This window comes from Notolabrus celidotus, chromosome 1 (genome assembly GCF_009762535.1).
Source record: "Notolabrus celidotus isolate fNotCel1 chromosome 1, fNotCel1.pri, whole genome shotgun sequence".
In the NCBI taxonomy this organism is placed as follows: domain Eukaryota; kingdom Metazoa; phylum Chordata; class Actinopteri; order Labriformes; family Labridae; genus Notolabrus; species Notolabrus celidotus.
The window spans coordinates 21,628,274-21,652,706 of record NC_048272.1 but is presented as its reverse complement, the minus strand read 5'-3'; the positions used below and the strand labels follow the sequence as shown (position 1 = coordinate 21,652,706).

At 41.4% G+C, this 24,433-nt stretch overlaps 1 protein-coding gene across 1 annotated transcript in view; it reads left to right on the top strand.

The window, feature by feature from the left end:
• Positions 1–24,433, top strand: part of LOC117822908 (plasma membrane calcium-transporting ATPase 1-like) — a 154,145-nt gene that overhangs the window by 78,643 nt on the left and 51,069 nt on the right. The window contains 5 exon segments of the mRNA XM_034697862.1: positions 12,462–12,659; positions 12,756–13,013; positions 14,255–14,380; positions 14,731–14,856; positions 21,242–21,277. Of these exon segments, the coding sequence (XP_034553753.1) occupies positions 12,462–12,659; positions 12,756–13,013; positions 14,255–14,380; positions 14,731–14,856; positions 21,242–21,277 (744 nt within the window).

The following is a 24,433-nucleotide window of genomic DNA, read 5'->3' as shown; positions in this document are numbered from 1 at the left end:
AAGTTTGACCCATGTTCCACCAGGCAGGTTGTATGACCTGTACTGCAGCCAGCCAGTAGGGGGAGCTCTAAATGCTTTTGCTTCACTCTCAAGGAGCTGTCTCTGAGACTACAAACATGTTAAGATAGAAAGGATGAGTCTTTGTAAATGAGGCGAACATGGAGCTGATTGAAAAGATTATCCCTTAGGTGTTAAGGTGCATAAAATTCAGGTACTTTAACCCTTAAAGACCTAGACCATTTTTGGGGGCGCCAGACTCTCCTGAATTTATTTTGAATATGCTGAATGAGACAGTTTTTAAAGCTTGTTGATAGGATTAGCGGTTCAAAGGTTATCAAACAATTTAGAAAAAGTAGCTGTCTAGGTCTTTTGGGGCTACGCTTGAAGTTGAAGCTCAGGTTTGTGTCAGTGACGTCTGTCTAGGTTTGTTGACACCAGGGACTGATGAAGCACAGGACGATGATTCTGGAAACACTAGATTAAAATTAAAAAATGTTGGATGAATAACAGAGATGATAACGTAAATAGGAAGAAGAAACAGGCCTCCGTCTTTGTAGTAGACATTAAACCCTCCGCTGTGGTCCACTCCGTCTGCAGGAGAGTGAAAGCAAAAACTGCATGAGGTAAACTGAGCATCTGCATGTTGGCTGATAAATCCGGGGACTGGAACAGACCTCATTTTGCACCAATAAAGTCAATTTCTAGTTGAAGCCGCGGCTCTTAAACGTGTGTGACAGCAGACCGCTCTGCTGTTACTGGAACATCATTTCACTCAAGCTTTAATCTGCATCTCTGAGGGGATGCTGAGCAACATAACGGAGCCGGCGCCAGGCTGCAGATGAAAACCCGCCATCACAATCACAACAAAAAACCCCCCAGAAAATTAGACTGGTATCGATCAAACGGGCGGTGTGAGCGCTTTGTTTATTTCTTTATTTTAAGTAAGACGGTGGCTCTCAGCATCAATCACCGCCGTCAAACTGTTCAAACCAAACTCTGAATGAAGCCGCGTGATGAAGAGCTGCAGATGATGACTCTGACAGCAGGTGTATTTTTAAAATCTGTGTTTGTGTGGCAGCTTTTCATGAAGATGATTCTGCTTTGAACAACACAGACACACAGACATGTTTGAACGCTGTGCTTGAACATGAAACTTCCTTTATACCCTGAATACTTCATCGTTTAAAGCTTTAAATCAAATCTGTTACGTTTATCTCACCCTCCTGTAGGTAATTTAACCCTGTAAACTCTCTTCTCCTCACTACACTTCGAGTTACAGTTACTCCGTTACATGTACTTAAGTGGTTTTTAAAAAAAATTGTACTTCTGAGAGTATTTGTTTTGCAGAGTAATTTTTACTCCTACTCAAGTACATTTGTGTTGAAAAATTTGTACTTTTACTTTGTTACATTGGGCTGTCCAGTCGCTACTTTTAACGTTCCTTTTGCTTTAATTTTATATGTTTTTTACGCTCAGCCGATCTTTAATGCAGCTCCTTCTGATCCAGAGCTATAAATAGCCTCAACACTGAACGGAGACGTAGCTCCGCCCTCTCCTCCACCTACAGCTGGGGAGAGAGGCTGCGTTATACCCGCATCCCCTTTGGAAGAACATGTTTACTCTGTGCCCAACATCCAGACTCTCTCTTAATTTCTCGATGACGAGGAGAAACAGTCACATTATGCGCTGCTTACTCTGTTCTAAAAGGTGGAAATCTTGAGCTTCAACATAGAACAATTAAATCTTAAAAAGCATGTCATGGTGAGTTATCATTTAGGTAAGCTAAGGTCATCATACTGGTTAACATTAAATCTTAAAAGCATAGAAATGTTGGAAAGTAATCTAAACTAACTTATAAGAGCAGTAAGGTAGCATGCTAATAAAAACAGCTGCTTCTGAAGCTCAACAGTCACCTAGGAGAGATTCTTCAGGACTGAGTTCATGGCCTTTTTAAACACTTTAGTATTCAATGTTTTAGCACTTTCAAGTTACAGTGGGGCAAAAAAGTATTTAGTCAGCCACTGATTTTGCAAGTTCTCCTACTTAGAAAGATGAGAGAGGTCTGTAATTTTCATTAGAGGTACACTTCAAATATGAGAGACAAAATGAGAAAAAAAATCCAGGAAATCACATTGTAGGATTTTTAAAGAATTTATTTGTAAATTATGGTGGAAAATAAGTATTTGGTCACCCACAAACAAGCAAGAGTTCTGGCTCTCACAGACCTGTAACTTCTTCTTTAAGAAGCTCTTCTGTCCTCCACTCGTTACCTGTATTAATGGTACCTGTTTGAACTCGTTATCTGTATAAAAGACACCTGTCCACAGCCTCAAACAGTCAGACTCCAAACTCAACCATGGCCAAGACCAAAGAGCTGTCGAAGGACACCAGGAAGAAAATTGTAGACCTGCACCAGGCTGGGAAGAGTGAATCTACAATAGGCAAGCAGGTTGGTGTGAATAAATCAACTGTGGGAGCAATTGTAAGAAAATGGAAGACATACAAGACCATTGATAATCTCCCTCGATCTGGGGCCTTAGCAAGATCTCATCCCGTGGGGTCAAAATGATCATGAGAACGGTGAGCAAAAATCCCAGAACTACACGGAGGGACCTGATGAATGACCTGCAGAGAGCTGGGACCAAAGTAACAAAGGCTACCATCAGTAACACATTACGCCGAGAGGGACTCAAATCCTGCAGCGCCAGGCATGTCCCCCTGCTTAAGCCAGTACATGTACAGGCCCGTCTGAAGTTTGCCAGAGAGCATATGGATGATCCAAAAGAGGATTGGGAGAATATCATGTGGTCAGATGAAACCAAAATAGAACTTCTTTGTTAAAAACTCAACTCATCGTATTTGGAGGAAGAAGAATGCTGAGTTGCATCCCAAGAACACCATACCTACTGTGAAGCATGGGGGTAGAAACCTTATCCTTTGGGTGTTTTTTCTGCAAAGGGGACAGGACGACTGATCAGTGTTAAGGGAAGAATGAACGGGGCCATGTATGGTGAGATTTTAAGCCAAAACCTCCTTCCATCAGTGAGAGCATTGAAGATGGAACGTGGCTGGGTCTTCCAGCATGACAATGATCCCAAACACACCACTCGGGCAACAAAGGAGTGGCTCCGTAAAAAGCATTTCAAGGTCCGGAAGTGGCCTAGCCAGTCTCCAGACCTCAACCCCATAGAAAATTTTTGGAGGGAGTTGAAAGTCCGTGTTGCCCAACGACAGCCCCAAAACATCATTGCTCTAGAGGAGATCTGCATGAAGGAATGGGCCAAAATACCAGCTACAGTGTGTGCAAACCTGGTGAAGACTTACAGGAATCGTTTGACCTCTGTCATTGCCAACAAAGGTTATGTTACAAAGTATTGAGTTGAACTTTTGTTATTGACCAAATACTTATTTTCCACCATAATTTACAAATAAATTCTTTAGAAATCCTACAATGTGATTTCCTGGATTTTTTTTCCTCATTTTGTCTCTCATAGTTGAAGTGTACCTCTGATGAAAATTAAATTACAGACCTCTCTCATCTTTCTAAGTGGGATAACTTGCAAAATCAGTGGCTGACTAAATACTTTTCTGCCCCACTGTATGTTTTTAAGTAAGATGTACTGAAAATAAATTAAAGGTTAAAAAAGAAACTTTGGAAGGCATAAATATATTTTTTATTGTAATGTTTGGAGTATTATAGATGAATAGATCATTAAATCTCCCATGTTCTGATTACATCTCAGACACAGTTTGAAGTTTCAGCTTGTTTAAAAAAAATGAAAGCGGGTACATAATTTGTGCACAATACAGCTTCTCTTTCTTTAATGTTTGAAAGTAAACCATGACAAACAGCATTCATTTTGGCATTTTCCTTGTTATGTCACTTTTATATATGATACTACTCACAAGTTACTCACTACTTGAGTAGTGTTTTTTTAGGTACTTATTGTAAAGTAACAGTACTTTTACTTGATTACTGTTTCGGTTTGCTCTACCCACCTCCTATTATCAACAAAGACCCAACATCAAGACAGGGTATCCAGTCCCATCATACAGACAGGACTCAGTCTGATCTCATCTTAATCCACCATGAGCAGAGCACTTTGCAGCATTTAGCAAGTTACAGGGGCAAGGACCAACTTCCTTTAACAGGCAGAAACCTCCAGCAGGACCAGACTCATGTTAGACACACATCTGCTGAGACCGAGTTGGAGAGAGGGATAGAGGGAGATGAAGAGAGAGAGAGATGATAGTGGTGAGACAGATAGTAGTAGTTGTAGCCGCTGGAGTCTGGCACGTCCACAGCAGCAGAGATCCAGAGGAACCTACGAGACAAGGTAGCTCAGGGACTACAGAAAGGTCTATGGTTAGTAACTTTAATGGGGTAGGAAGAGTTAAAATAAGTTATAAGGGGGCGTGATAGCATCCCAGTGTGTCAGTCTAATCCTATAGCAGCATAACAAAGAGCTGGTCCAGGCCTGATCCAGCTCCAACTATAAGCTTTATCAAAAAGGAAAGTTTGAAGCCTACTCTTAAAAGTAGAGAGAGTGTCTGCCTCCAGGACCCTGACTGGTAAATGATTCCAAAGGAGAGGGGCCTGATAACTGAAGGCTCTACCTCCCATACTACTTTTAGAGACTTTAAGTGTGACCAGCAGACATGCATGCATGGAGTGGTGTTCTACATTTTATTCTGCTTATTTGTTGTTAAACAAATCAAATAAATGCTCTCACCAGCTCCAAAACAGGGTTGATGTGGTTTAGCTTAACAAGTAAGCATGCTAACAGTAACTCACGTTTTTGCCACAGTGTCAACAGGCAGAGATTAAACTTGCGGGACTTTTTATGAAGATTAATTTGATATTACGTGTTTGATCAGGTTGTCTCTGGCTTTGCTTTTGTTGTTGAGCATTCATAACCACTATTATGAAGTTTTGACCAATCAGAATCAAGTATTTAACACAGCCAATTATAAGAAGAGTAAGAAAGGCCTTGAGCTTTAAGTTTGTAGTTTCAGAGGTGTCCTAGAAGTGGCTCTCCCCTCCCCTGAGATTATAAGCTTGTCTCTTTCTGGCAGAATCATGCGGACGCCTCGAGCTGCGCGGAGCAGATGAGTCGTGAAGAAGTCAGACGCAGAAAATCCTGTCAATTTTCAAAGCAAACAACCTGTTTAGACTCTCGGTGGTGGAAAACACAACAAGCAACAGTGAAGTGTGATTCCACGGTGAAAGCACACAAAGTCACAGAAATAAGAGCAAAGAATTCAATCTCTCAGGAGCACGCCTCTGAAACTCTCTCTGTGGGGTTTGAAGATGTCTGCAGGCTGCAGGTGCCTAAAACCACTGGATTAAGAGGTGCTTTGAAAATCTCTGTCCAAGTGTTCTCCCCTCTCTTATACCCTGACTCTGTATTTAAACATATTCAGAGTCAAAGTAAAAATTTTACTCTGCGTTTCTACTCGTTTTGTTACACCGAGGTCATAGTTTAATATTCGAGAGCCTAATTTAATTCATTTTGAAGCACTTACTCATACTAAACACATACTCTGGAACCTCTTCATTGAATCTTCCTTGTCACTGCATTTCCAACGTTGAACTCAGGGCACTTCTTCACTCAGAAAAATTCTCCTGCACCTTCTTCTTCTGCAAGAAATTGTGCCGCTTTTGCTCCTGCTAAACCTTTGCAAATGAGACAAAAGATATCTACTAATTCACAGAGAACGCTCAAAGGGTTGAATGCACCACAATCTGTATGCTGGAGCTGTTTGTGCATTAATATGGGGCAAAATAGGCCAACAAACATGGTTGCGCTGCCCATTCCAGTCATTTTCCCCGATGTACACGACCAGCCAAAAGTTTGGAAACACCTTCTCATTCAAGGGTTTGTATTTACTTTAATTATTTGAAACACTGTAGATTAATACCAAAGACATCAAAACTGTGAAAGAACCTATATGGAATTATTTAATGAAAAAAAAAGTGTTAAACAAACCAGAATATGTTTTATATTTTAGATTCTGTAAAGTAGCCCCCTTTTTCCTTCATGACAACTTTGCACACTCTTGGTATTCTCTCAGTCTGCTTCATGAAGTGGTCTCCTGGAATGGTTTCTAATTAACATGAGCCTTGTCAAGAGTTCATTTGTAGAATGACTTGCCTTCTTAATGTGTTTGAGACCATCAGTTGTGTTGTTCAAAGGTAGGGTTAGTACACAATGGATAGCCCTATTTGACTACTGTTGTAATCCAGATTATGGCAAAACCAGATTATTTCATAGTTTTGATGTCTTCAGTATTAATCTACAGTGTTTCAATTCATTAAAATAAATAAAAACATTGAATGAGAAGGTGCATCCAAACTTTTGACTGGTATTTCTTCGGTAGAGGTCTTGTCTTTGCCTTTTGGACCTTTGCCACTCGCCTTAGGGTCCTACATCGAGTAGACCTGGGTACATCATCGAGCCCCACAGCTTCAAAAATGGGCCGACTTGTAGCTAAGGGTCTTTTAGCAACCTCTCGTTTGATGCTTGATAGATCTCGGCTTGATACTGTTCGACTGGCTTTGGGTTTCCTCCCATATATATTTATTTTTAAGTTGTATTTTGGGGCTTTTTTGACTTTATTGACAGGACAGCTGAAGAGAGACAGGAAATGTGGGGAGTAAAGAGTGGGGGAAGACGTGCAGCGAATGGTCGACCGGCCGGGAGTCAAACCGGCGACCTCTGCGACGAGGACTGTAGCCTCTATATGTGGGGCGCTTAGACCACTAGGTCACTAGTGTGCCCAAATCCTGAATATTTTGAACATATCTTTTTATGGTTCAGTGGTCACGCTGTAATTTCTTGACTTTATCATTGGTAGATCCCCCTTGCTCAGACTCTTGACAATTTTGCTCTTTTCCTCTTTGGTCAGGTCACTTTTGCCCATGGTCAAAGTTGAATTGGACTTGCATAATAACATGGCAGACACCCTCTCTAGTTTACAGAACTGCTCAACGTCGCAGAGAGAGGTGATGCCGACAGCTCATCTCCAGAATTTGACACAAAACAAGAGCAAGCTGCACAAACTGCAAATCTTAATGGGCATGTTTGAATTTTATTAAAGCAATGTGCTTTGTGAATTTGACCTTGAGATAGCGGAGGATGCTGATGCTCAGCTCTTGGTGCTTTTAGCGTCTGCAAACTGGACAGCATGCACGCTGTTACTGATACGTAGGACTCAACGTTTAAATGCGTATCATTTCAGAAAATGTAGATATAGTGTCTCCTTACTCTGGATCCTTTTGTCTTCCTCCTGATCACTGTGTGAAGAAGAGAAGGGGAAGACAGGTGGAGATCAGCTGTGAGGAGAAGAAGGGGAACTCTTCACTTTGTGTGTCAAGAGAAGAAGAAAGAGAGGAGCAGGAAGACAGGTGGAGCAGGTCATCATGTTCTCGCTGACTTACAGACTCCAGCTTCATGAGGGATCCTGACAGAGCAGCCTGTTGAAATTCAGATCACGTTCCACTGCACATCTCCCAATTCCACACAGAATCCACAGCAGCAGGCATGTTTCTGTAGCAGAGGAAGTTGCACGTTTTACACTCAAACACCCAGATTTCATAGAGAGACGCGGATTAGCAGGTCTAGCTTTCATTCAGACTCATCCTCATGCACGCGGGAGCTGCTGCGAAAAAACACAGATTGCTAAAGTTACAGTTAATGAGGTCCTGTGGTGAAGAACTGAGCCCAGAAAATCCTCCTGTGTTAGATCAACCCACATAAACACGAGCTGCTGATTATGCTTCATTAATTGACGGAGTATTATAAATAAACTGCGAATGCTGTTTTTTTTTTTAAATCGACTCCTCACACAGATTAAATAAAAACCAAACATGAGGAGCTCTGCAGACAAAGCCCTCGGTCTCTACCCCCCGTGTACACATCTGGCTCCACTGTGAGATCTCTTTATTGTCTTTATGTGAGGAATGGATGAGCGGTTAGAGATGAGTCACTGAGGGAAAACGACAGTCACACATCTGGAATCAGGAAACCAGAGATAGCGTTTGATCTCCAGTCAGCAGAGGATTTCTGCAGAGGGGCTGATCAGTTAATCAAATGAAAGAGTGGCTCCACAACATGCAAGCCTTTTTATTCATTGCAGTTACCCTCTTCAGCCTTTTTCACACATGCAGTCCTAACAGTTTCCAGAAATCTGCTTGTTCACACTCGTTCCTCACAGCACGAAGAGAGGGGAGACAAAGAAAAGCATGAGGTGAAACCCACAGATGACGGTTTTAACAATTCTATGACAATGTGAAAACAAAGAGGAAACCTCCAGTCCCAGGAATTGAAGCCAACGCGGTGTCCACTAGAGGCTGGCTCCTGAAGTGCCGGAAACCACATTCACACCAATTCAGAATCAGAAATACTTTATTTATCCTGGGGAGGGAAATTTGGGCATTACAGAGCTCTTATAAACATTATGTAAGAAAGTTAAATATTAATAGAAGAAGGCATAAAATAAGATATAATTAAAATAAAGATGAAATAGAATTGAATAAAACAAAATAAGATAAAATAAAATAATATTAAAGATAAAATAAAAACAAATTAAAGATGGAATAAAGAAATAAAAAGGTTAAAATAGAATAAAATAAAAATAACATAAATAAAATAAAGATAGAATAAAAAATAAAATAAAGGTAAAATAAAATAGAATAAAATAAAAAATAAAATAAGTTAAAAATAAAGGATATACAGAAGCGCGGAATTCAATATGAGATTGTAAAAATGAGATCCTAAAAAATAAATAAAAAATGAAGATAACATAAAATAAAAATAACAAAGTAAGATAGAATCAAATAAATAAATAAAATAAATAAATAAATAATAAATAAATAAAAATGTTGCTAAACAATAGTAATAATGTAGTCCAGGGCCAAAAAAAAAATACTACAAGTTAAAAGCCAGATTAAAAAGGAAAGTCTTAAGTTTAATATTTAAAAAAAAAACCTGGCAGCTGAGGTCTGTCCAGTTTGGAGACGATCAAGGGATTTGTTGTGCAGGCTGCTAAAAAGACTGTTACAATAGTTCAGGCGTGATGACATAAAAGCATGTAAAATTGTCTCTGAGTCTTTAGAAGTTAATACGGACCAAATTTTAGAAATATAAATACACCTGAATGTTTCCTGCTGTGCTAGTTTGGGTAAGGTCAAGTGAAAAATTCAGCTGTTTTCAATTTAATTTCTCAGACGCCAAAGTCAAGTCAATATTTTATTGAGTGCTGCAGATCAGTGCTCAAACTAAAGATGATTCTCTGTGATTGTGTGATTTAGTTGAATTCATCTATTTTTAATGCCTCTGAGTCTGGCGAAGCCTCCAGTATTTTTCCTGTGACGCAGCAGATCTGATCTGGCCCGGTTCGATCAGGTGGAGATCTGTTGACACGCAGCATTTTGGCTCTGGCGGCGCAGCAGATTGTGCGTACAGTGGGGTTGTTGGGAGGGTTCAGGTCAGCTCAGGCAGAGACAACACAGCAGATTATCAGCATACGTCAGTAAATTATTAACGTGAATAAAAGTTAAATCTGTAGTTAGGTTACATCAAGTGCAAACAGCTAAAAAAGAGCTGCTGAGGAGGAGGGGTCAGTTTCAGGGCACACACGCTTCAAATGATGGGAAAACACTGCTGAATGAAACCCTCACAGGGATCAGTTAAACCCTGAAAACAACACAACTCCTCTCAGAGCTTCATTATTCACTTTTAATCAAGGGTGTTATTTTCCCAACTAAAGTGGCTGCACATGACGCACCGTTTCTTTGACCTGCAGACAGAAAGGAGGAAACAATGAGAACAGGTCACATGATGAGGAACATTAGACATTAGCTGCTGATTCTCCCAAACAAACGAACACTGTCAAAAATAAGTCTGCAATCTCTCCACAGCAGCAGAAGTAGGTCAGGCTGCAAAACTTCTGTTTATAGAAACATGTAAAGTCTTGATGTTTTATAACTACAGTGCATCTTCTGCCTCTCACTGTGTAGGAGCTTCACCACAAACTTATCTCACTTGTGATACAAGTTTGAGTCGAGTTGTTGGGGGTGAACTGCAAGAAAGTGATACAAACATTTTCAACTATAGATAGAATAAATCACAAAAAGCTGACAACGTAGGTTAAAGATCAGCCTTGTGTTGAGACTTTTACATTTTAATTAGCGAACTTACTTTATATATTTGCATTAGAATAAGAGTTAAATCTCATAAATGCATTTCTTAGTCTCAAAATCAAATTAAACTCACTGTAGGCAACAGAAGGTAACCTTTATCTGCAGAGCATATTTCACCACTGAGGAAATTAAGAGTCATAAAACAAAAGATGCAAATTTACAAATAAGATAAGGAGTAAAAGATTCAAAACATACTGAAATTTGTTGAAGTGCAAAGTTTAGAGAAATAAAAATGTGATGTGAAATGAGTTTGAAGCCACCAGGGGATGGAGTAGAGAGTGTGAAATATGGATTTAGTTAAGAGTCACAGTTGGTTAAAGTTGGGCCGGTCTACATTGTCAGATGATATAAGGAGTAAGAAGCATGAAGGAAAATAAAGTTGTCACAATGTACATTTCTTTAGCTTGGATATGAAACCAGTAAAAGTCAAACTATATCAATAAGTATGGATGTATGCTTCTGCAGTCTGCAGGTCGGTACAGATAAAGACAATAGCCTCTGTGTGACAACACTGTCTCTCTCCTCTTCAGAAACGGAACATGATCATCTTCAAGAGACACCAGAGGGACTCTACGAATCAGTATTTGCCGAGCTGCGAATGAGTAGAGTTATGGCTGATTTATACTTCTGCGCCGAATCGACAGTGTAGCCTACATAAGAGGTCTGCGTAGCTCCTGTACCTACACCGGAGGTCTGCGTAGCTCCTGTACCTACACCGGAGGTCTGCGCAGCTCCTGTACCTACACCGTAGGTCTGCGCAGCTCCTGTACCTACACCAGAGGTCTGCGTAGTTCCTGTACCTACACCAGAGGTCTGCGTAGCTCCTGTACCTACAACGGAGGTCTGCGTAGCTCCTGTACCTACAACGGAGGTCTGCGTAGCAGCTCCTGTACTTCACCGGAGGTCTGCGTAGCTCCTGTACGTACACCGGAGGTCTGCATAGCTCCTGTACCTATGCAGAGGCCTACGCACATAGTTGACGTTGACCTCCAAAATGTAACACCCGACCGGCTATCAGAGAGGCCGTACTGTCCTCAAGTGTGTCGGCGGAGAATTGCTGTGCGTCACGGACACATCGACACACAAGTATGTGGTGCTCACGTCTGCGCCAGCCCCTGCTGCGTAGGGGCGACGCAGAAGTATAAAATCAGCCTTTAGTGGCATAGAGGTTTCGACAGAGGGCGGAGCAGAGAGACACACAGCAGGCAGGAAGAAGTGCAACTTCAACAGTAAACAAACAAAACCTTGCACATTTCTGCATATTTGAGCAAAGATGTGGACATGTTAAGAGCATAACCGCTGTCAAACAATCCGAAAATGGCGTTTTGTTTGTCCTTTCACCACTTTACAGGCGCTCTCTCTCTTTACTTTTTCTGCAACTGTTGCTCTCTCTGCCCATCCTTTGCGTGTGGCAGCTTTGGGTTGAAATAATGACTGTAGTCCACATGTCGAAGAGTCCTTCAGAAGACTCTGAACCCCTAATCTCTCCTGGTTTGCAGAGCCAGTCATGTATGAAGTTGAGGAAGTACTGATGTGCTCTTCACATGGTATCATCTGCCATCAGTGTGTGAATGTGTTGTGATGAGTGAATGTGACATGTAGTATTAAAGCGCTGTGAGTGTTGAGAAGCATTGTATAAGTAGAGTGAAGTGCAGCGGGGGTATTGGCTTCTGAGTAAAGACAGAACAAATCCGGCACAGTCTCCATTTTTAAATAAAGAACACTGAAATGAGAGATTTGGAGGAGGCTGGTGAAACGAGGGGTCATGACTTTGAGACTGTCACTCTACACCGAGCATGAATATCCATTAGAACGTGTAATACACGGGGAACAAAGTTACATCATGTCCTCTTACTGCGGCTGCTGCTACAAGCTGATGATGTTATGATGTTATCATATCTGGGGACCTGGGATAAAAGAGTTTAGTGTGTCTCAGGGGCAGAAATGATTCCTGGGTTCATAAGAAGAGCAGTGACTGTGAAAAATGTCTTCAAAGGGTGAAAACTTTAAGAGTAGGAGTGATTAATGAAGCCAGTGTTTGTTCTTTTTATTCTTTTCTTAAATAACGTGTTTAAAGTTTGTATCTGTGAGGTTTTTCAACATCTACTTCAGTTTAGTTTGGGTTTCTAGACGTGATCTTCATTCTGCACACGGTAACACTTTTGTCTTGGGATCTCGGATTCCTCTGCTTTGTCCTTCGTCTAGTAAAGTTTCCTTTATTGTCTTGAGTATTAAAGTTTTGATTTTGTGTCCGCAGGTTTGTCCGGTAACCCCGTCGATTTGGAGAAACGTCATGCGGCGTTCGGCAGGAACTTCATTCCCCCCAAGAAGGCCAAGACGTTCCTGCAGCTGGTGTGGGAGGCTCTGCAGGATGTCACTCTCATCATCCTGGAAATCGCTGCCATCATCTCCCTGGGTCTGTCCTTCTACCATCCGCCAGGGGGCGACAGTGAAGGTCAGTACAACAAAGATGTGTATTAACTAAAATATCGATAAAGACTTCAACAAAACAAAAGTGAATAAAACTCAACCTGTCCTTGTCTTCTCGCAGCGTGCGGCCAGGTTGCAGGGGGCGTGGAGGACGAGGGAGAGGCCCAGGCTGGCTGGATAGAGGGTGCCGCTATCTTGTTTTCTGTGATCATCGTGGTTCTGGTGACGGCCTTCAACGATTGGTCCAAGGAGAAGCAGTTTCGGGGGCTTCAGAATCGCATCGAGCAGGAACAAAGGTTCACCGTCATCCGCAAAGGACAGGTCATCCAGATCCCCGTGGCTGAGATCGTGGTGGGAGACATCGCACAGATCAAATACGGTACGAGCAACGTTTATTCCGGGAGCACAGTTGATCCAGATGGGAGGAGTGGGTGTAGTTATGGTAGTTCATGTGAAGGCAGGGGACGAGGGGGGTGCAGATATTTCACTGGGGATATATATAGTGTGTGTCTTTTAGGATGGGGATGTGTCCACTGTTGCTCAGAGAGGAAGGAAGGGTTCAGCTTAGAGGGACAATAGATGATGAAGTGGAACTAGAGACTTCAAAACAAAGTTTTGAAAGACAAGACAAGACATTAAAAAGACACAGTATTACAAGACAAGACAAGATACAACACAACAAGACAAGAAAAGGTACGACAAAACCCTGAATGACAAGACGAGGTATGACACAATAAGACAAGATGTAACACGAGAAGACACAACAAAATACAACGCACTAACCAACCCAACATGACAAGACATCACAAGACAAGATGTGACATGACAAGACAAGATGTGACATGACAAGACAAGACACACGAAACAGCACGACATACGATAGGACACAACAAGACAAGACAAGATACGTAAACAAGACACGACACGACACTACATGACAAGATAGGACTCGACAAGACAAGAAAAGATAAAACACGAGAAGACAAGACACGACAAGACAAGACAAGACACGACAAAACACGACAAGACAAGATACAACACGAGAAGACATGACATGACAAGATACGACAAGACAAGACAAGATACAACACAACACACTAAATGCACAAAGTGGCAAGACAAGAGAAGATACAACAGGACCCAGTACCACAAGCTAAGACGTGGTACGGCACGACCCAACAAGATACTACACAAGTTAAGACATAGTAAAACACGGCAAGACAAGACATAAAACCAGAAGACAAAATACAACAAACACTACAATTTGGGACAAGACAAGACACAGTATGACAAGATAAGGCATGACACGGTATGACAAAACAAGATACCACAAGACAAGATACGACACCACAAGTTAAGACAAGTCAAGTTACGACAGGACAAGACAGGACAAGACAGGACAAGATACAATAAGATAAGAGTGGAAAGTTAATCTTATGCTTTGCCAGGAGAAAACAAAAGTATACGGACGCTGCTTTTCTTTTTGTCATGTAGTGTTTGGTGTTACATGTTAAATCAGGATGTTTGAATACAAGATAAAGAGTTACAAAAGAAAGTTTACACATGTTCCCTCTATGAAACATGGACCACATGTTTACACTCTGACTGATCTGCCTGTAGGAGACCTGCTGCCTGCCGACGGGATCCTGATCCAAGGCAACGATCTGAAGATTGATGAGAGCTCTCTGACGGGAGAATCAGACCAGGTCCGCAAGTCTATGGAGAAAGACCCCATGCTGCTGTCCGGTGAGTGAACGCTTACAGACGTACGTTAGGACCATAACTGATACTTACTGTATGAAGTGATGCTGACTGCAGATGCTTACAAGCCTTCAATAACCAGAGTTACTGTTTCTCTTTGATTCTGGTGTGTGAGGAAAGTCCTCTGCAGCAAAGGCTTTTAATAAACCAGTGTTTTATATCCATCACAAAACAGAGCAGCTCGGTAGTCGGCTCGTCTCCAACTCTTTCCATCCTTTAGTTTTCAGGGAGATACGAGAGATATAACTGCAAGGCTTATAAGGAAAAATGGAAGCAGTCAAAGTTTATAACACATTAAAAGTTAAAGCACACATCTTGTCGCTTCACCTCCTCAGGTACCCACGTGATGGAGGGATCGGGACGGATGTTGGTGTCAGCGGTCGGCCTCAACTCTCAGACCGGCATCATCTTCACTCTGCTCGGCGCCAGCGAGCACGACGAAGAGAAGAAGGTCAAGAAAAGTAAGACATGAGACCAAGACCGTCAATGTGAACAGACACAGATCATGTTGAAGTTTTGAGAGTTATACATGGACACAAAGTGTGTGGTGTTTTGTGGAGGGAAGTTTGGCTATAGAAAGATGGCTACCCCGGTGTCAGCTACTGAATATTTCTACTCTCCTGTATTAACAGTGCAGAATGGAAATATTTGCACGTTTTTATCAGCTGGTGTTGATTTGAAGTTTCCTCTGTTGTACGAGCCAACTCTGTCAGCAGGTAGAGTTCATCCAGTCTGAGCTGTATACAGCAGAGCTGTTTGAAGGGTCTAAATATGATGTTTCAGCCTTGAAGAAGGCTCCAATTCGAGCACAAAAGCATCATCAGTGAATAAATGAGACCATGCATGAGTTCACCAGACGGGAGGAAATCTGCTAAACTCAACTGAGCAAGTTTACAAGTTCATCTCCATCAAACTCTGCTTTAAACTAGCGTCCTTTTCAAAGAAGAGCACAGCAGGTCGCTCCGTGTTCAGATCTCTCCAGATGTGCAGGTTGGTTTTCATGGGGTTTAGAATAGGAGCATTCAAAGAGCGCTAATGTTGCATGCATGTTAGACTACTAGCTACAGATTAGATTAAATCTCCGTTTGAAATAAAAACACAAAATCAGACATTTCTTTATTCTTGTAACACCAAGGATAAATAGCCGCTTCCTTTAGAGAAAAAAAGCTCTTGCATCTTTTTTTCAGTGTCCTGGGGCCTCATGTACAAAGACTTCTGTGGATTTCCTACTGAAACATGGCGTATGCTCAAATCAAGAAAATGTTGTGCGCACAAAAATATCCAGATGTATGCATCTGTGCGCAAGGATCAACAGCTGTAGAATGGTGCATACGCCAGCCATGAAGTTGGCGTGAGGCACCGCACATTTCTACGGTCATTTCACTCTTGATACATCTGAACTTTGCTGTGAAAAAGTGCGTACACCATGTTTTTGTGTATACGCAACCTTTGTACATGAGACCCCTGGTATTCTTCTTCTAAAGGCATGCTACTTTCAATCTCATACGGTGTAAGCCAGGTTATATACATGCCTCCACTGAATACAAGTTTGCACCCATCACAGAGCTCTCAACATTAAAACTCAAATAGAGCTTGAGGCTAATGACTCAAACAAGTCAAAGGGATTCCTTAACATCTAGACATTAGTTCTATCTGTCTAATTTTGGTAAAATATGTGGTATTGGGATGTGGTAGTCTCTGTGCTTCTTGGGTGCAACATTCAGCTGCAAAACCCACTTTTCTTCTGCAACCAGTGCTGTCATTTGATGCACTTGGTGGTTTTAAGTCAATCTAGCTTTGAAACTGCCTGACTAAAGGCTGATTTATACTTCTGCGTCTCCCCTACGCAGCAGGGGCTGACGCGGACATGAGCCCCACATACTTGTGCGTCGGTGTGTCTGTGTCGCGCAGCAATTCTCCGCCGAAACGCATGAGGGCAGTGTGGTCTCTCTGATAGCCGGCCGCCTGCTTCCGGTCCCGCTACAATCTCTGTTTACTTTTCCACAGAGTTTCAGAGCGTGTTAAGTTAATCTACAGCTGATACATGTTGCTGTTTATCATACAGACATGATTACATGAAGAATAGAGAGGAGGAGATGAAATACACGGCCGATGTGCGGCCGATGTCCGGGATCCCGGAAGTGTTGTAAATGCGGGAAAGACAAAGCCGCCGAGCGGACCAATCACAGAGCTTGCGGTCCGCGTCGGCTCTACGGGGAGTTACATTTTGGAGGAGGTGCACGTCAGCTACGTGCGTAGGTCACGGCGTAGGTACGGGAGCTATGCGGACCCCCGGCGTAGGGTACGCCGTTGATTCAACGCAGAAGTATAAATCAGCCTTAAGATCCAAAATGTCCGCCTTAAGCAGATGCATTCTGCAGCTAAGCTTGTCCGCAGCCGCTCGAGCCCGATGCATCTTCAAACTCGACTTTCTGAGACACTCCAACATGTAATGAGGGGATTTACTGCCTCTCTTCTTCTCTTCTCTACATGCACTGCTAATTCTGATTGGATGTTCGTTTAATGTGACCTTACAAGAGCTGATTAAAGCTGCATGTGTTGTTTTTTTTGCTTCCATTGTCACTTGAGATGGCTTTTGGTAGCATCAAAGAGCCTCTGCTTCAACAATACTTGTCATTTAAGCGTTCAATCTGCCGCTGTCATTGTTGAAAAGTGATAATTAGTGGATAGAAAGCTTGACAGGCGTTGTTACAGTAATAATTTAGTTTTTTGTTTTTCATGGATTCACCAGTTTCAGTCAGAAACTGAAAAAGAACAACAACATTCACCGAGTTGACAGACTTGATTGGAAGGTCACCTGAAGAAATGCTGCATCATGGTCTCATATATTCACGGTACTTTACGGCCGTCTTACTGAAGCTTTGATTTGGCACTGATGTGATGTTTGTTGTAAATGCTAATCCTACTTTACCGTGTTGGAGTTTTGAAGTGGGACCCTTCAAAAGCCAAGTCCAGATGATCCTCGTTCTATCACAGAGCAGTTTGATGTAAACCAACAGGCTTCTGCAGTCGGTCTCTATTGCTTTTGATTTGCTTGTGATCATGCTAACCCCCTTTTACCCATGTATGTTTTCTTTACTTTGTTTTTGTCTCATCATTTGTTTTACTGGCTAAAGTTTAAGTTTGTCAGGCATTCATTGTGAACTGGCTGAATGAACCAGCTCAGCGGAGAGAGACGCTCAGGTCAAGAGGTTTACATTCGGCCTCCAGTCACTGATTCAAAAACTCAAAGCAGGATTTAATTCCTAATGAGGAGAACCACAAAAAAACTCCAGGATCCAAAGATTTTATATCAGACAAGGTGTGTCTGAACCTAATGATAGAATGGAGTCTCACTCATGAGAAACAAAATGTGCTCACTCTGCACATCAAGTCTTTATCATCCACGGGTCCTCACAACGATAGAAAAACAAGAACGTCACTAACGAAAATGGATGTCCCCACTCCTAAAGCAACCATTATCAAAACCTTACTCTACTGTCACGATGGGGGAAAATGGTGGCGGACCCATGTGCAGACAAAGATTTTAATAATAACAGAACAAAAGGTATGAATAAAACTAACTGAAATGTCCAAGAAACTAAATTCAAAAGGAAACACAAGGAAAACGTACAATGATCCAACACAGGACAGGGTAAAGAGTAACTGATACAGGTGTGAACACAGGACACAGGTGAAACCAATGAGGTTAATCAAAAAAGGAGGAAAACACACAAGGACAGGAAGTAAAACTAAACTGGACACACAGGGATAATGAACTACACAATTGTTCAGTCAGACACCTCACGTTTAAATTGTTCATTGTAGCAGCAAATGCATATTCATGTTTGGCACACAGACTCCGGGCCTCATCACTCTCTGCAGATAAGTTTACTTGTAGACATTGGGGAGTGATGAGCAAAACATACTGAACACCCCCGAAGCCTGCAGGTGGATGCTGGGGTGGCGGTGGGGATGAAATATAATTCAGCAATAGGCATGCAGGCAGCAGAGGCATTGACAGGCAGAGGGAGAGATGGGAGATTTTCCCAGTTTAAATAGGCCGCCAATTTGAGAGGCAGAGGGCGGGATTGGATGATGGTTATGAGAGTGGGACGTGACGTGTATAGCAGTGCAGATCGAGTTGTCTGCCTGAACTAGCTCCATAAACGGAAAACACAAGAAAATACAACACGAGACATGGATCACTAAAGGGAGGCAAATACAGAATAAACACAGGGAGGAACTAAGGCATGAAACCCAAGGTAAAAACTAAACTAAACATCAACTCATATAGGATATCTTAACCACACAAAAAAACATGTTGCAAAAATGTCTTTAATTTGTTTGCAACAACAGTGAACCCTCACTAAGACAGAAAAACTTAGTTAAACTAATTACAATCTTAAAAAAACAAACTGTCAAACAAAATGAAATGCCCTTATGTTAGAGACTCCTACACCTTCAAAATCGTAATAATCAATGGGTCCTCACAAAGATAGAAAAACAAGAGCACCATTGACAAAATTAATTCCATCACTCTATATATTTAATCCTAACCTTGTTCTAACTGCAATCTTAAAATAACTTGTCTAATAAACAAATTATCTTCACTTAGATGTATGTTGATTTAGACTGAAGCGTCTTGTTAATGAAATTGTAAGACTCTGCAAAAATGTCCCCACATACCACGTTCTTGATATTAATTGGTCCTTACAAAGAGAGAAAAACAAGAACACACTAAAATAATGGATTCCCTTACTCTTAACAGTAACCTAAATTGGAACCTTGTTCCAACTATAATTTTTAAAACAATCTGTCCAACTAAAAATATCCTAACTTGCAAAAATGCCTCACATATTTAACCTTTATCGCCAATGGGCTCTCACAAAGATATTAAAACAAGAACATCTCCAGAAATCCAGATCCAATCCATGTGATTTCCTCACACTAAATAGTAATGTTTATTAAAACCATATGCGTAATTAAATCCTGAGAACATGCTCTTCATCAAAACAAAATGTCCTGTTGTTGCAGAAATGTCCCCACCTACTGAGCCTTCATCATCAATGGGTCCTCAAAAAGACTGAAAAACAAGGACGCCATTGACAAAGTGGATTCTTTCACTCCTAACAGAAAACTTGATCCAATCCTTATCTTTATAAACATTATTCTAAAAACAAACAATTCAACAAAACAGAATGTCCTCGCGTTAAAAAGACGTCCCCTCCTTCTAAGTCTCCAGCAGTCCTCACAGAGATAGAAAAATGAGAACATGATTAAACACTCTTTTGTGTCTCTTGTGTTCCATTAACAACAGACACAAAGCTGCAGTTGCTGTCACACATGGGTGCATCATCTCGCTGAATACACACTAATACACTCGCACACGCACACACACACTTTATTGCATTCATGTAAAATCCCACCCACTGGTTATCTTACAAATATAAGAGCCAGTGAGTGCAAACACTGAGACGCACCAAACACACACACGTATGAGACTCAGTGTCATCAATCACAAACCACCAGCTGAATAACAAAGAGCAGTGTGCGTGCGTGCGTGCGTGTGTGTGTGTGTGTGTGTGTGTGTGTGTGTGTGTGTGTGTGTGTGTGTTTGTGTGCGTGTGCGTCTGCGTGTGCGTGTGTGCTGGCTCTGACCTTGCAGAAACCTCATTTCACAATGAAAGGCAAACAGCACCGTGTTAGGGCAACAGGTGGCAGACGTCCCTGAGGATGAATGCACCTATTACGCAGTCACCTCCCTGCGTCCAATCAGTACACAGCAGCTGGATGAATATTACACGTTAAAGTCTGCGTACGTGGTGCAATCATAGACTATATAATAAATGGACGTAGTTTCCACCCATCTGTTTCTGAAGCGCCGTTTTTAAGCCAATCGTCGGCGGGTGCCATATTGGAACTGCTGAACTCAACCTAACTTTGCCTGAGCTAGTGTGAGGTAAAGAGGCGGGCCTCAGCTACAGGGTGCCAGCCTGTCAATCATGTCAGCCATGCCCTTATTTGGGCATCGTAAGTTTAATATCTTCAAAAATAACAAGTTATAAAAAAGTTCACCCTCCCATTGGGGGGATGAGTTTGGTTTGGGCTAACGGCTGAAAATAAGTACTCCAGTAATATGACAAAGCATTATGATAATGTGATGATTAATCTATAGTGGAGAAATAGTGTCTGACAACATATGTTAAATAACAGTTTTGCATTGTTATGCTGATGAAAGTATCTCAACTTGCATGAGTACAAATCATAGTCATTGTACATTTTTTGATTTTAATAAAAAAAAGATATTTAGCACTTTTCATTAAGTGCTTTATAAATAAGAAAGAATGTAAAAAACAAAAAGAAAGAAAACACTTTTAGAAGAATAAAAACAACAAAAAAGAAAATATTTAAAAAAAGAAAAACATCAGAAATAAAAAAATATTAAAATATGAAATCAAATCATAAAATCCTAACAGTGATAATGCCTAAAAATAATAAAAACCTCTTTGTTAAAACACTCTCAGGTGACATCATCTATACTACAATGGATGTAATTTATCACAGTGAACACGAAACAGACGATTAAACTCTCTGCACAGACGATATGAAACATGATCTGCCTGGCAGAAGTAAAGGATTATGGCTGTTGGTTCTCCGCAGCAGGAAGTTTTGAGTCTCTCTCCTCTGACTGGTCCATTCCTGCCCACAACACACACACGACACACACACACCTGTGGGTTTCTATCAGTTTGACTTTGTGTTCTCCCTCAGTTTGTTGTTTTGATCTTATTTTTCCTTTGAGCCATCTTATCAGCATTCCGCCCTCTCTCTCTGTCCGAACAGGTAAAAAACAAGGACCCCCCGAAAATCGCAACAAAGGTAACCCCTCCATTCATCCATCTGTCTCTCTCTGTCCCTCCATCCTCCCTGTTACTCACCCCCTCCTCACCCTCCACCCAGCGGCAGGAGGGGGGTGTCCAGTCCATCTCTCTCTCCCTCTCTCTCTGCTGTTTAAAGGGGGACGTTCTCTCGCCTTGCTTTACCTGTGAAAGGGTGCAACTCTCAGCCGTCAGATCTCTCTCAGCCAATCGCAGCATCTTCAGTTCTTACGGTCAACGCCGTGGGTGACTCTGGGATTATTTTTGTGCTGCTGACTTCTGAGAGCATGTTGGGGCATTTTGGGCACGGGGAAAGAGTTTTTGAAACAACATAAATTATATTTTGTTGAGAAATTATCGCTTAAAGAATAATATGTGGGGAGAAATAAGTATACAATGTGCTTAGATGTTTGCTTTCTGTTACCCATAACTGCTTACTAATGCCGGCTTTATATCCAATGACTTTTCAAGCAAATCACTACCGACACAATGTCAGTACGATTTTAGAATCAGTAGGTGAGGAACAAGTGTTAGGTGTATGTAGCAGTCTGGTTTCCTTCTGTAGTCAAGTTAGTCAGCTGTTTTTCAGTAGGCTTTGGTTGAATGGATAGACACTTTAAAACCTGGACAAGTCGGCCATATTGGAAACAATGACATCAACAAATTGTCGGGTAAACTGCAAAATGGCAAAGAGGTGGACTCGAGGCGTAAACAGCTACAACGCCCTCACCTTCTCTGAATTCTTAGAAAACCAGCTCTGTATGAGTTAAGTCTTTAGTTACGATGCAAAGCCCACACTAAATAAAACATTGAAACTAGCTAGTTTGTAATTTCAGTTGTCATTGTTTGGTTGCACTTTGGAGACAAAAGGTTGATCTTAACTAGTGAAGCATAACATAAAAAAAAAACTAAATATTGGGACAAAAATTGCGTTTTTACTCGGCTCAACCAATCAGTGAAAAGCTCTTTTCTTAATGGAAAGTTTGTTTTAGTGCTAACTCTCATGCCTGTGATGCATTAGTCAGCTAGCCCGTATGTTAATATAACAGTACTGTATTGTTATGCAGATGATATCTTCCCTTGTGGAAAATGAAAGTGGGAATACATCAAAGTATTTTTATTGATGTACTATGTCAGAACTCAAACTGTCTGCTCCTCCTCATCCTCTAAAGTATCTTATCTTACAAAACGATGTGCAGTGATAACCATTATTTTACAGAAGAATTGACACTCACTCAGAGCTAATTGTAAGATTTAAGATGTAACTTGCATTGGTTGAAAATATTTCAGGTGGCGCAATCCAGAGTGTTAACTCTGTCCTAAATAAGAAATAGCAGAATTTTGACTCTGAGTCTGGGAGTCTGAGAGAAAAGTCAGATTTCTGACTTAAAACTCAAAATTCAGAAAAATAAAAGTCGGAATTTTACAAAGACAGGCCAGACATTTAGAAAAAAAGATATGTGGCATTAATTCTCTTGGATTAAGGTGAAAGAAATATAATTCTGATGTTTTTAGAATCCTGGTTTTGATCTGATGATTCTATTTCCTTCTTCCGGAACTCTGAGATCAAAGACAGGATTCTAGAATTTCCCTCAGAATTTTAACAAACTAAAGGTCAGACCTTTGAAAAATTAAAACATTGGGCCCTTGGCGGTCATATAGTTTCATACCAGGCTGTAAAAAGGATTTTAATGTGTACTATAACAGGGGTTTCCTGGGTTTTCTAGCCAGCCTCAAGTGGACACATGATGAACTGCAGTTTTTTTCACTCCGTCATTAGCTTAATTTTTCAACACTGGAGGTTAAAGCAAAAGAAGCAGAACACATCAATTATAATGCAATACAGGAAACAGTGTAATAATTTAGCTTATATGCAGTTTGTATGTGCAGATAAGGAAGCAGTTTATCTGAAAAACCACTAGAAGTGAGACCAAGACTATATATAAGATGATCAAGAATTGTTGTCCCCTCATCTTGGCTTTCACACTCTAACTAAATTACATCATCTGCTAAAAAGCTTCACCCATGGCCCACTAGCTCTCAATGCTAACGCAGCTTATGTTACAGTCGTAATCAATGCATTGCATTTAAAAGAAACCACTGGACACATGAGAGCAGTTGTGGCCAAAGCTGCTTCTGTTTGTGCTCGTCTGTTAGTGTGTCTTCATGCCAGTTTCCAACAGCAGCGTCCGAGGAAGTAATCTCAACAAGACATGATACAGTGTGAGAAACATGAGCCTGTGAGAAGCCCAGTCTTTGCTAAATCTTATACTCTGTGAGAGTCTTCTGGTGTTCGTAGGCATTTTCTGCACAGAAGTATTTCCATAAACTGAGCACAACGTCGTATTTAGTAATCAAGTTACTCTTTAAGTGATAATAACGTCTCAACAAATTTAAATTTATGATCTTAGAAAAAATCTGGTTTCCCTCCAAATGTCCCGTTACGCTCTCTGACCCAAATATAACTCCCGCTGTGAGGGTCACTCAGACACTCTCGTCTGACCTTTAAAGAGTCCTTCACCGGCGTCCCTGTGGTGAAATCAAACGCTCCCTCTGTGCCTTTGAATATTTAATTTAGAACAGGGTTTAACGACGGTGTGTTTGTGTTGATGACATCACTGCTCCTACCTCCAAACCAAACCAGCCAACCGGCGTCAGTGTCCCGTGTGATCCGACACATGTCCAACTTCCTCTGCAAGCTGTCTCAACTCACACACACGCGCATACACAAATGCTGTCACACACACAAAGCACACACTGCTCCCCTCCTCACGACCTCCTGTGGTTTGAGCATCTGCTGCAGACAGAATGCCTCTTGATGTACACAGAAACACACACACACACACACACACACACACACACACACACACACACACACACACACACACACACACACACATACACTTGCTGTTGGACGCTCATCACGGTTTTTCAGGCTGAAATAATTCACAGAGCTGAAGTCAGGGATGACCTCCACTAATAACACAAAGAGAACACAATGTGATGAAACACCGTCAGCTGCCAGGAATACTTTGCAGTGTTTAGAGGTCTCATCCCCATCGCTTACTGAAGACTGTCGCCTCTGGACATTTACTTTATTGATCAGTTATTGCATGCTCGCCTTTATCACAAATCAAACTTTTCCATCCCGATTATA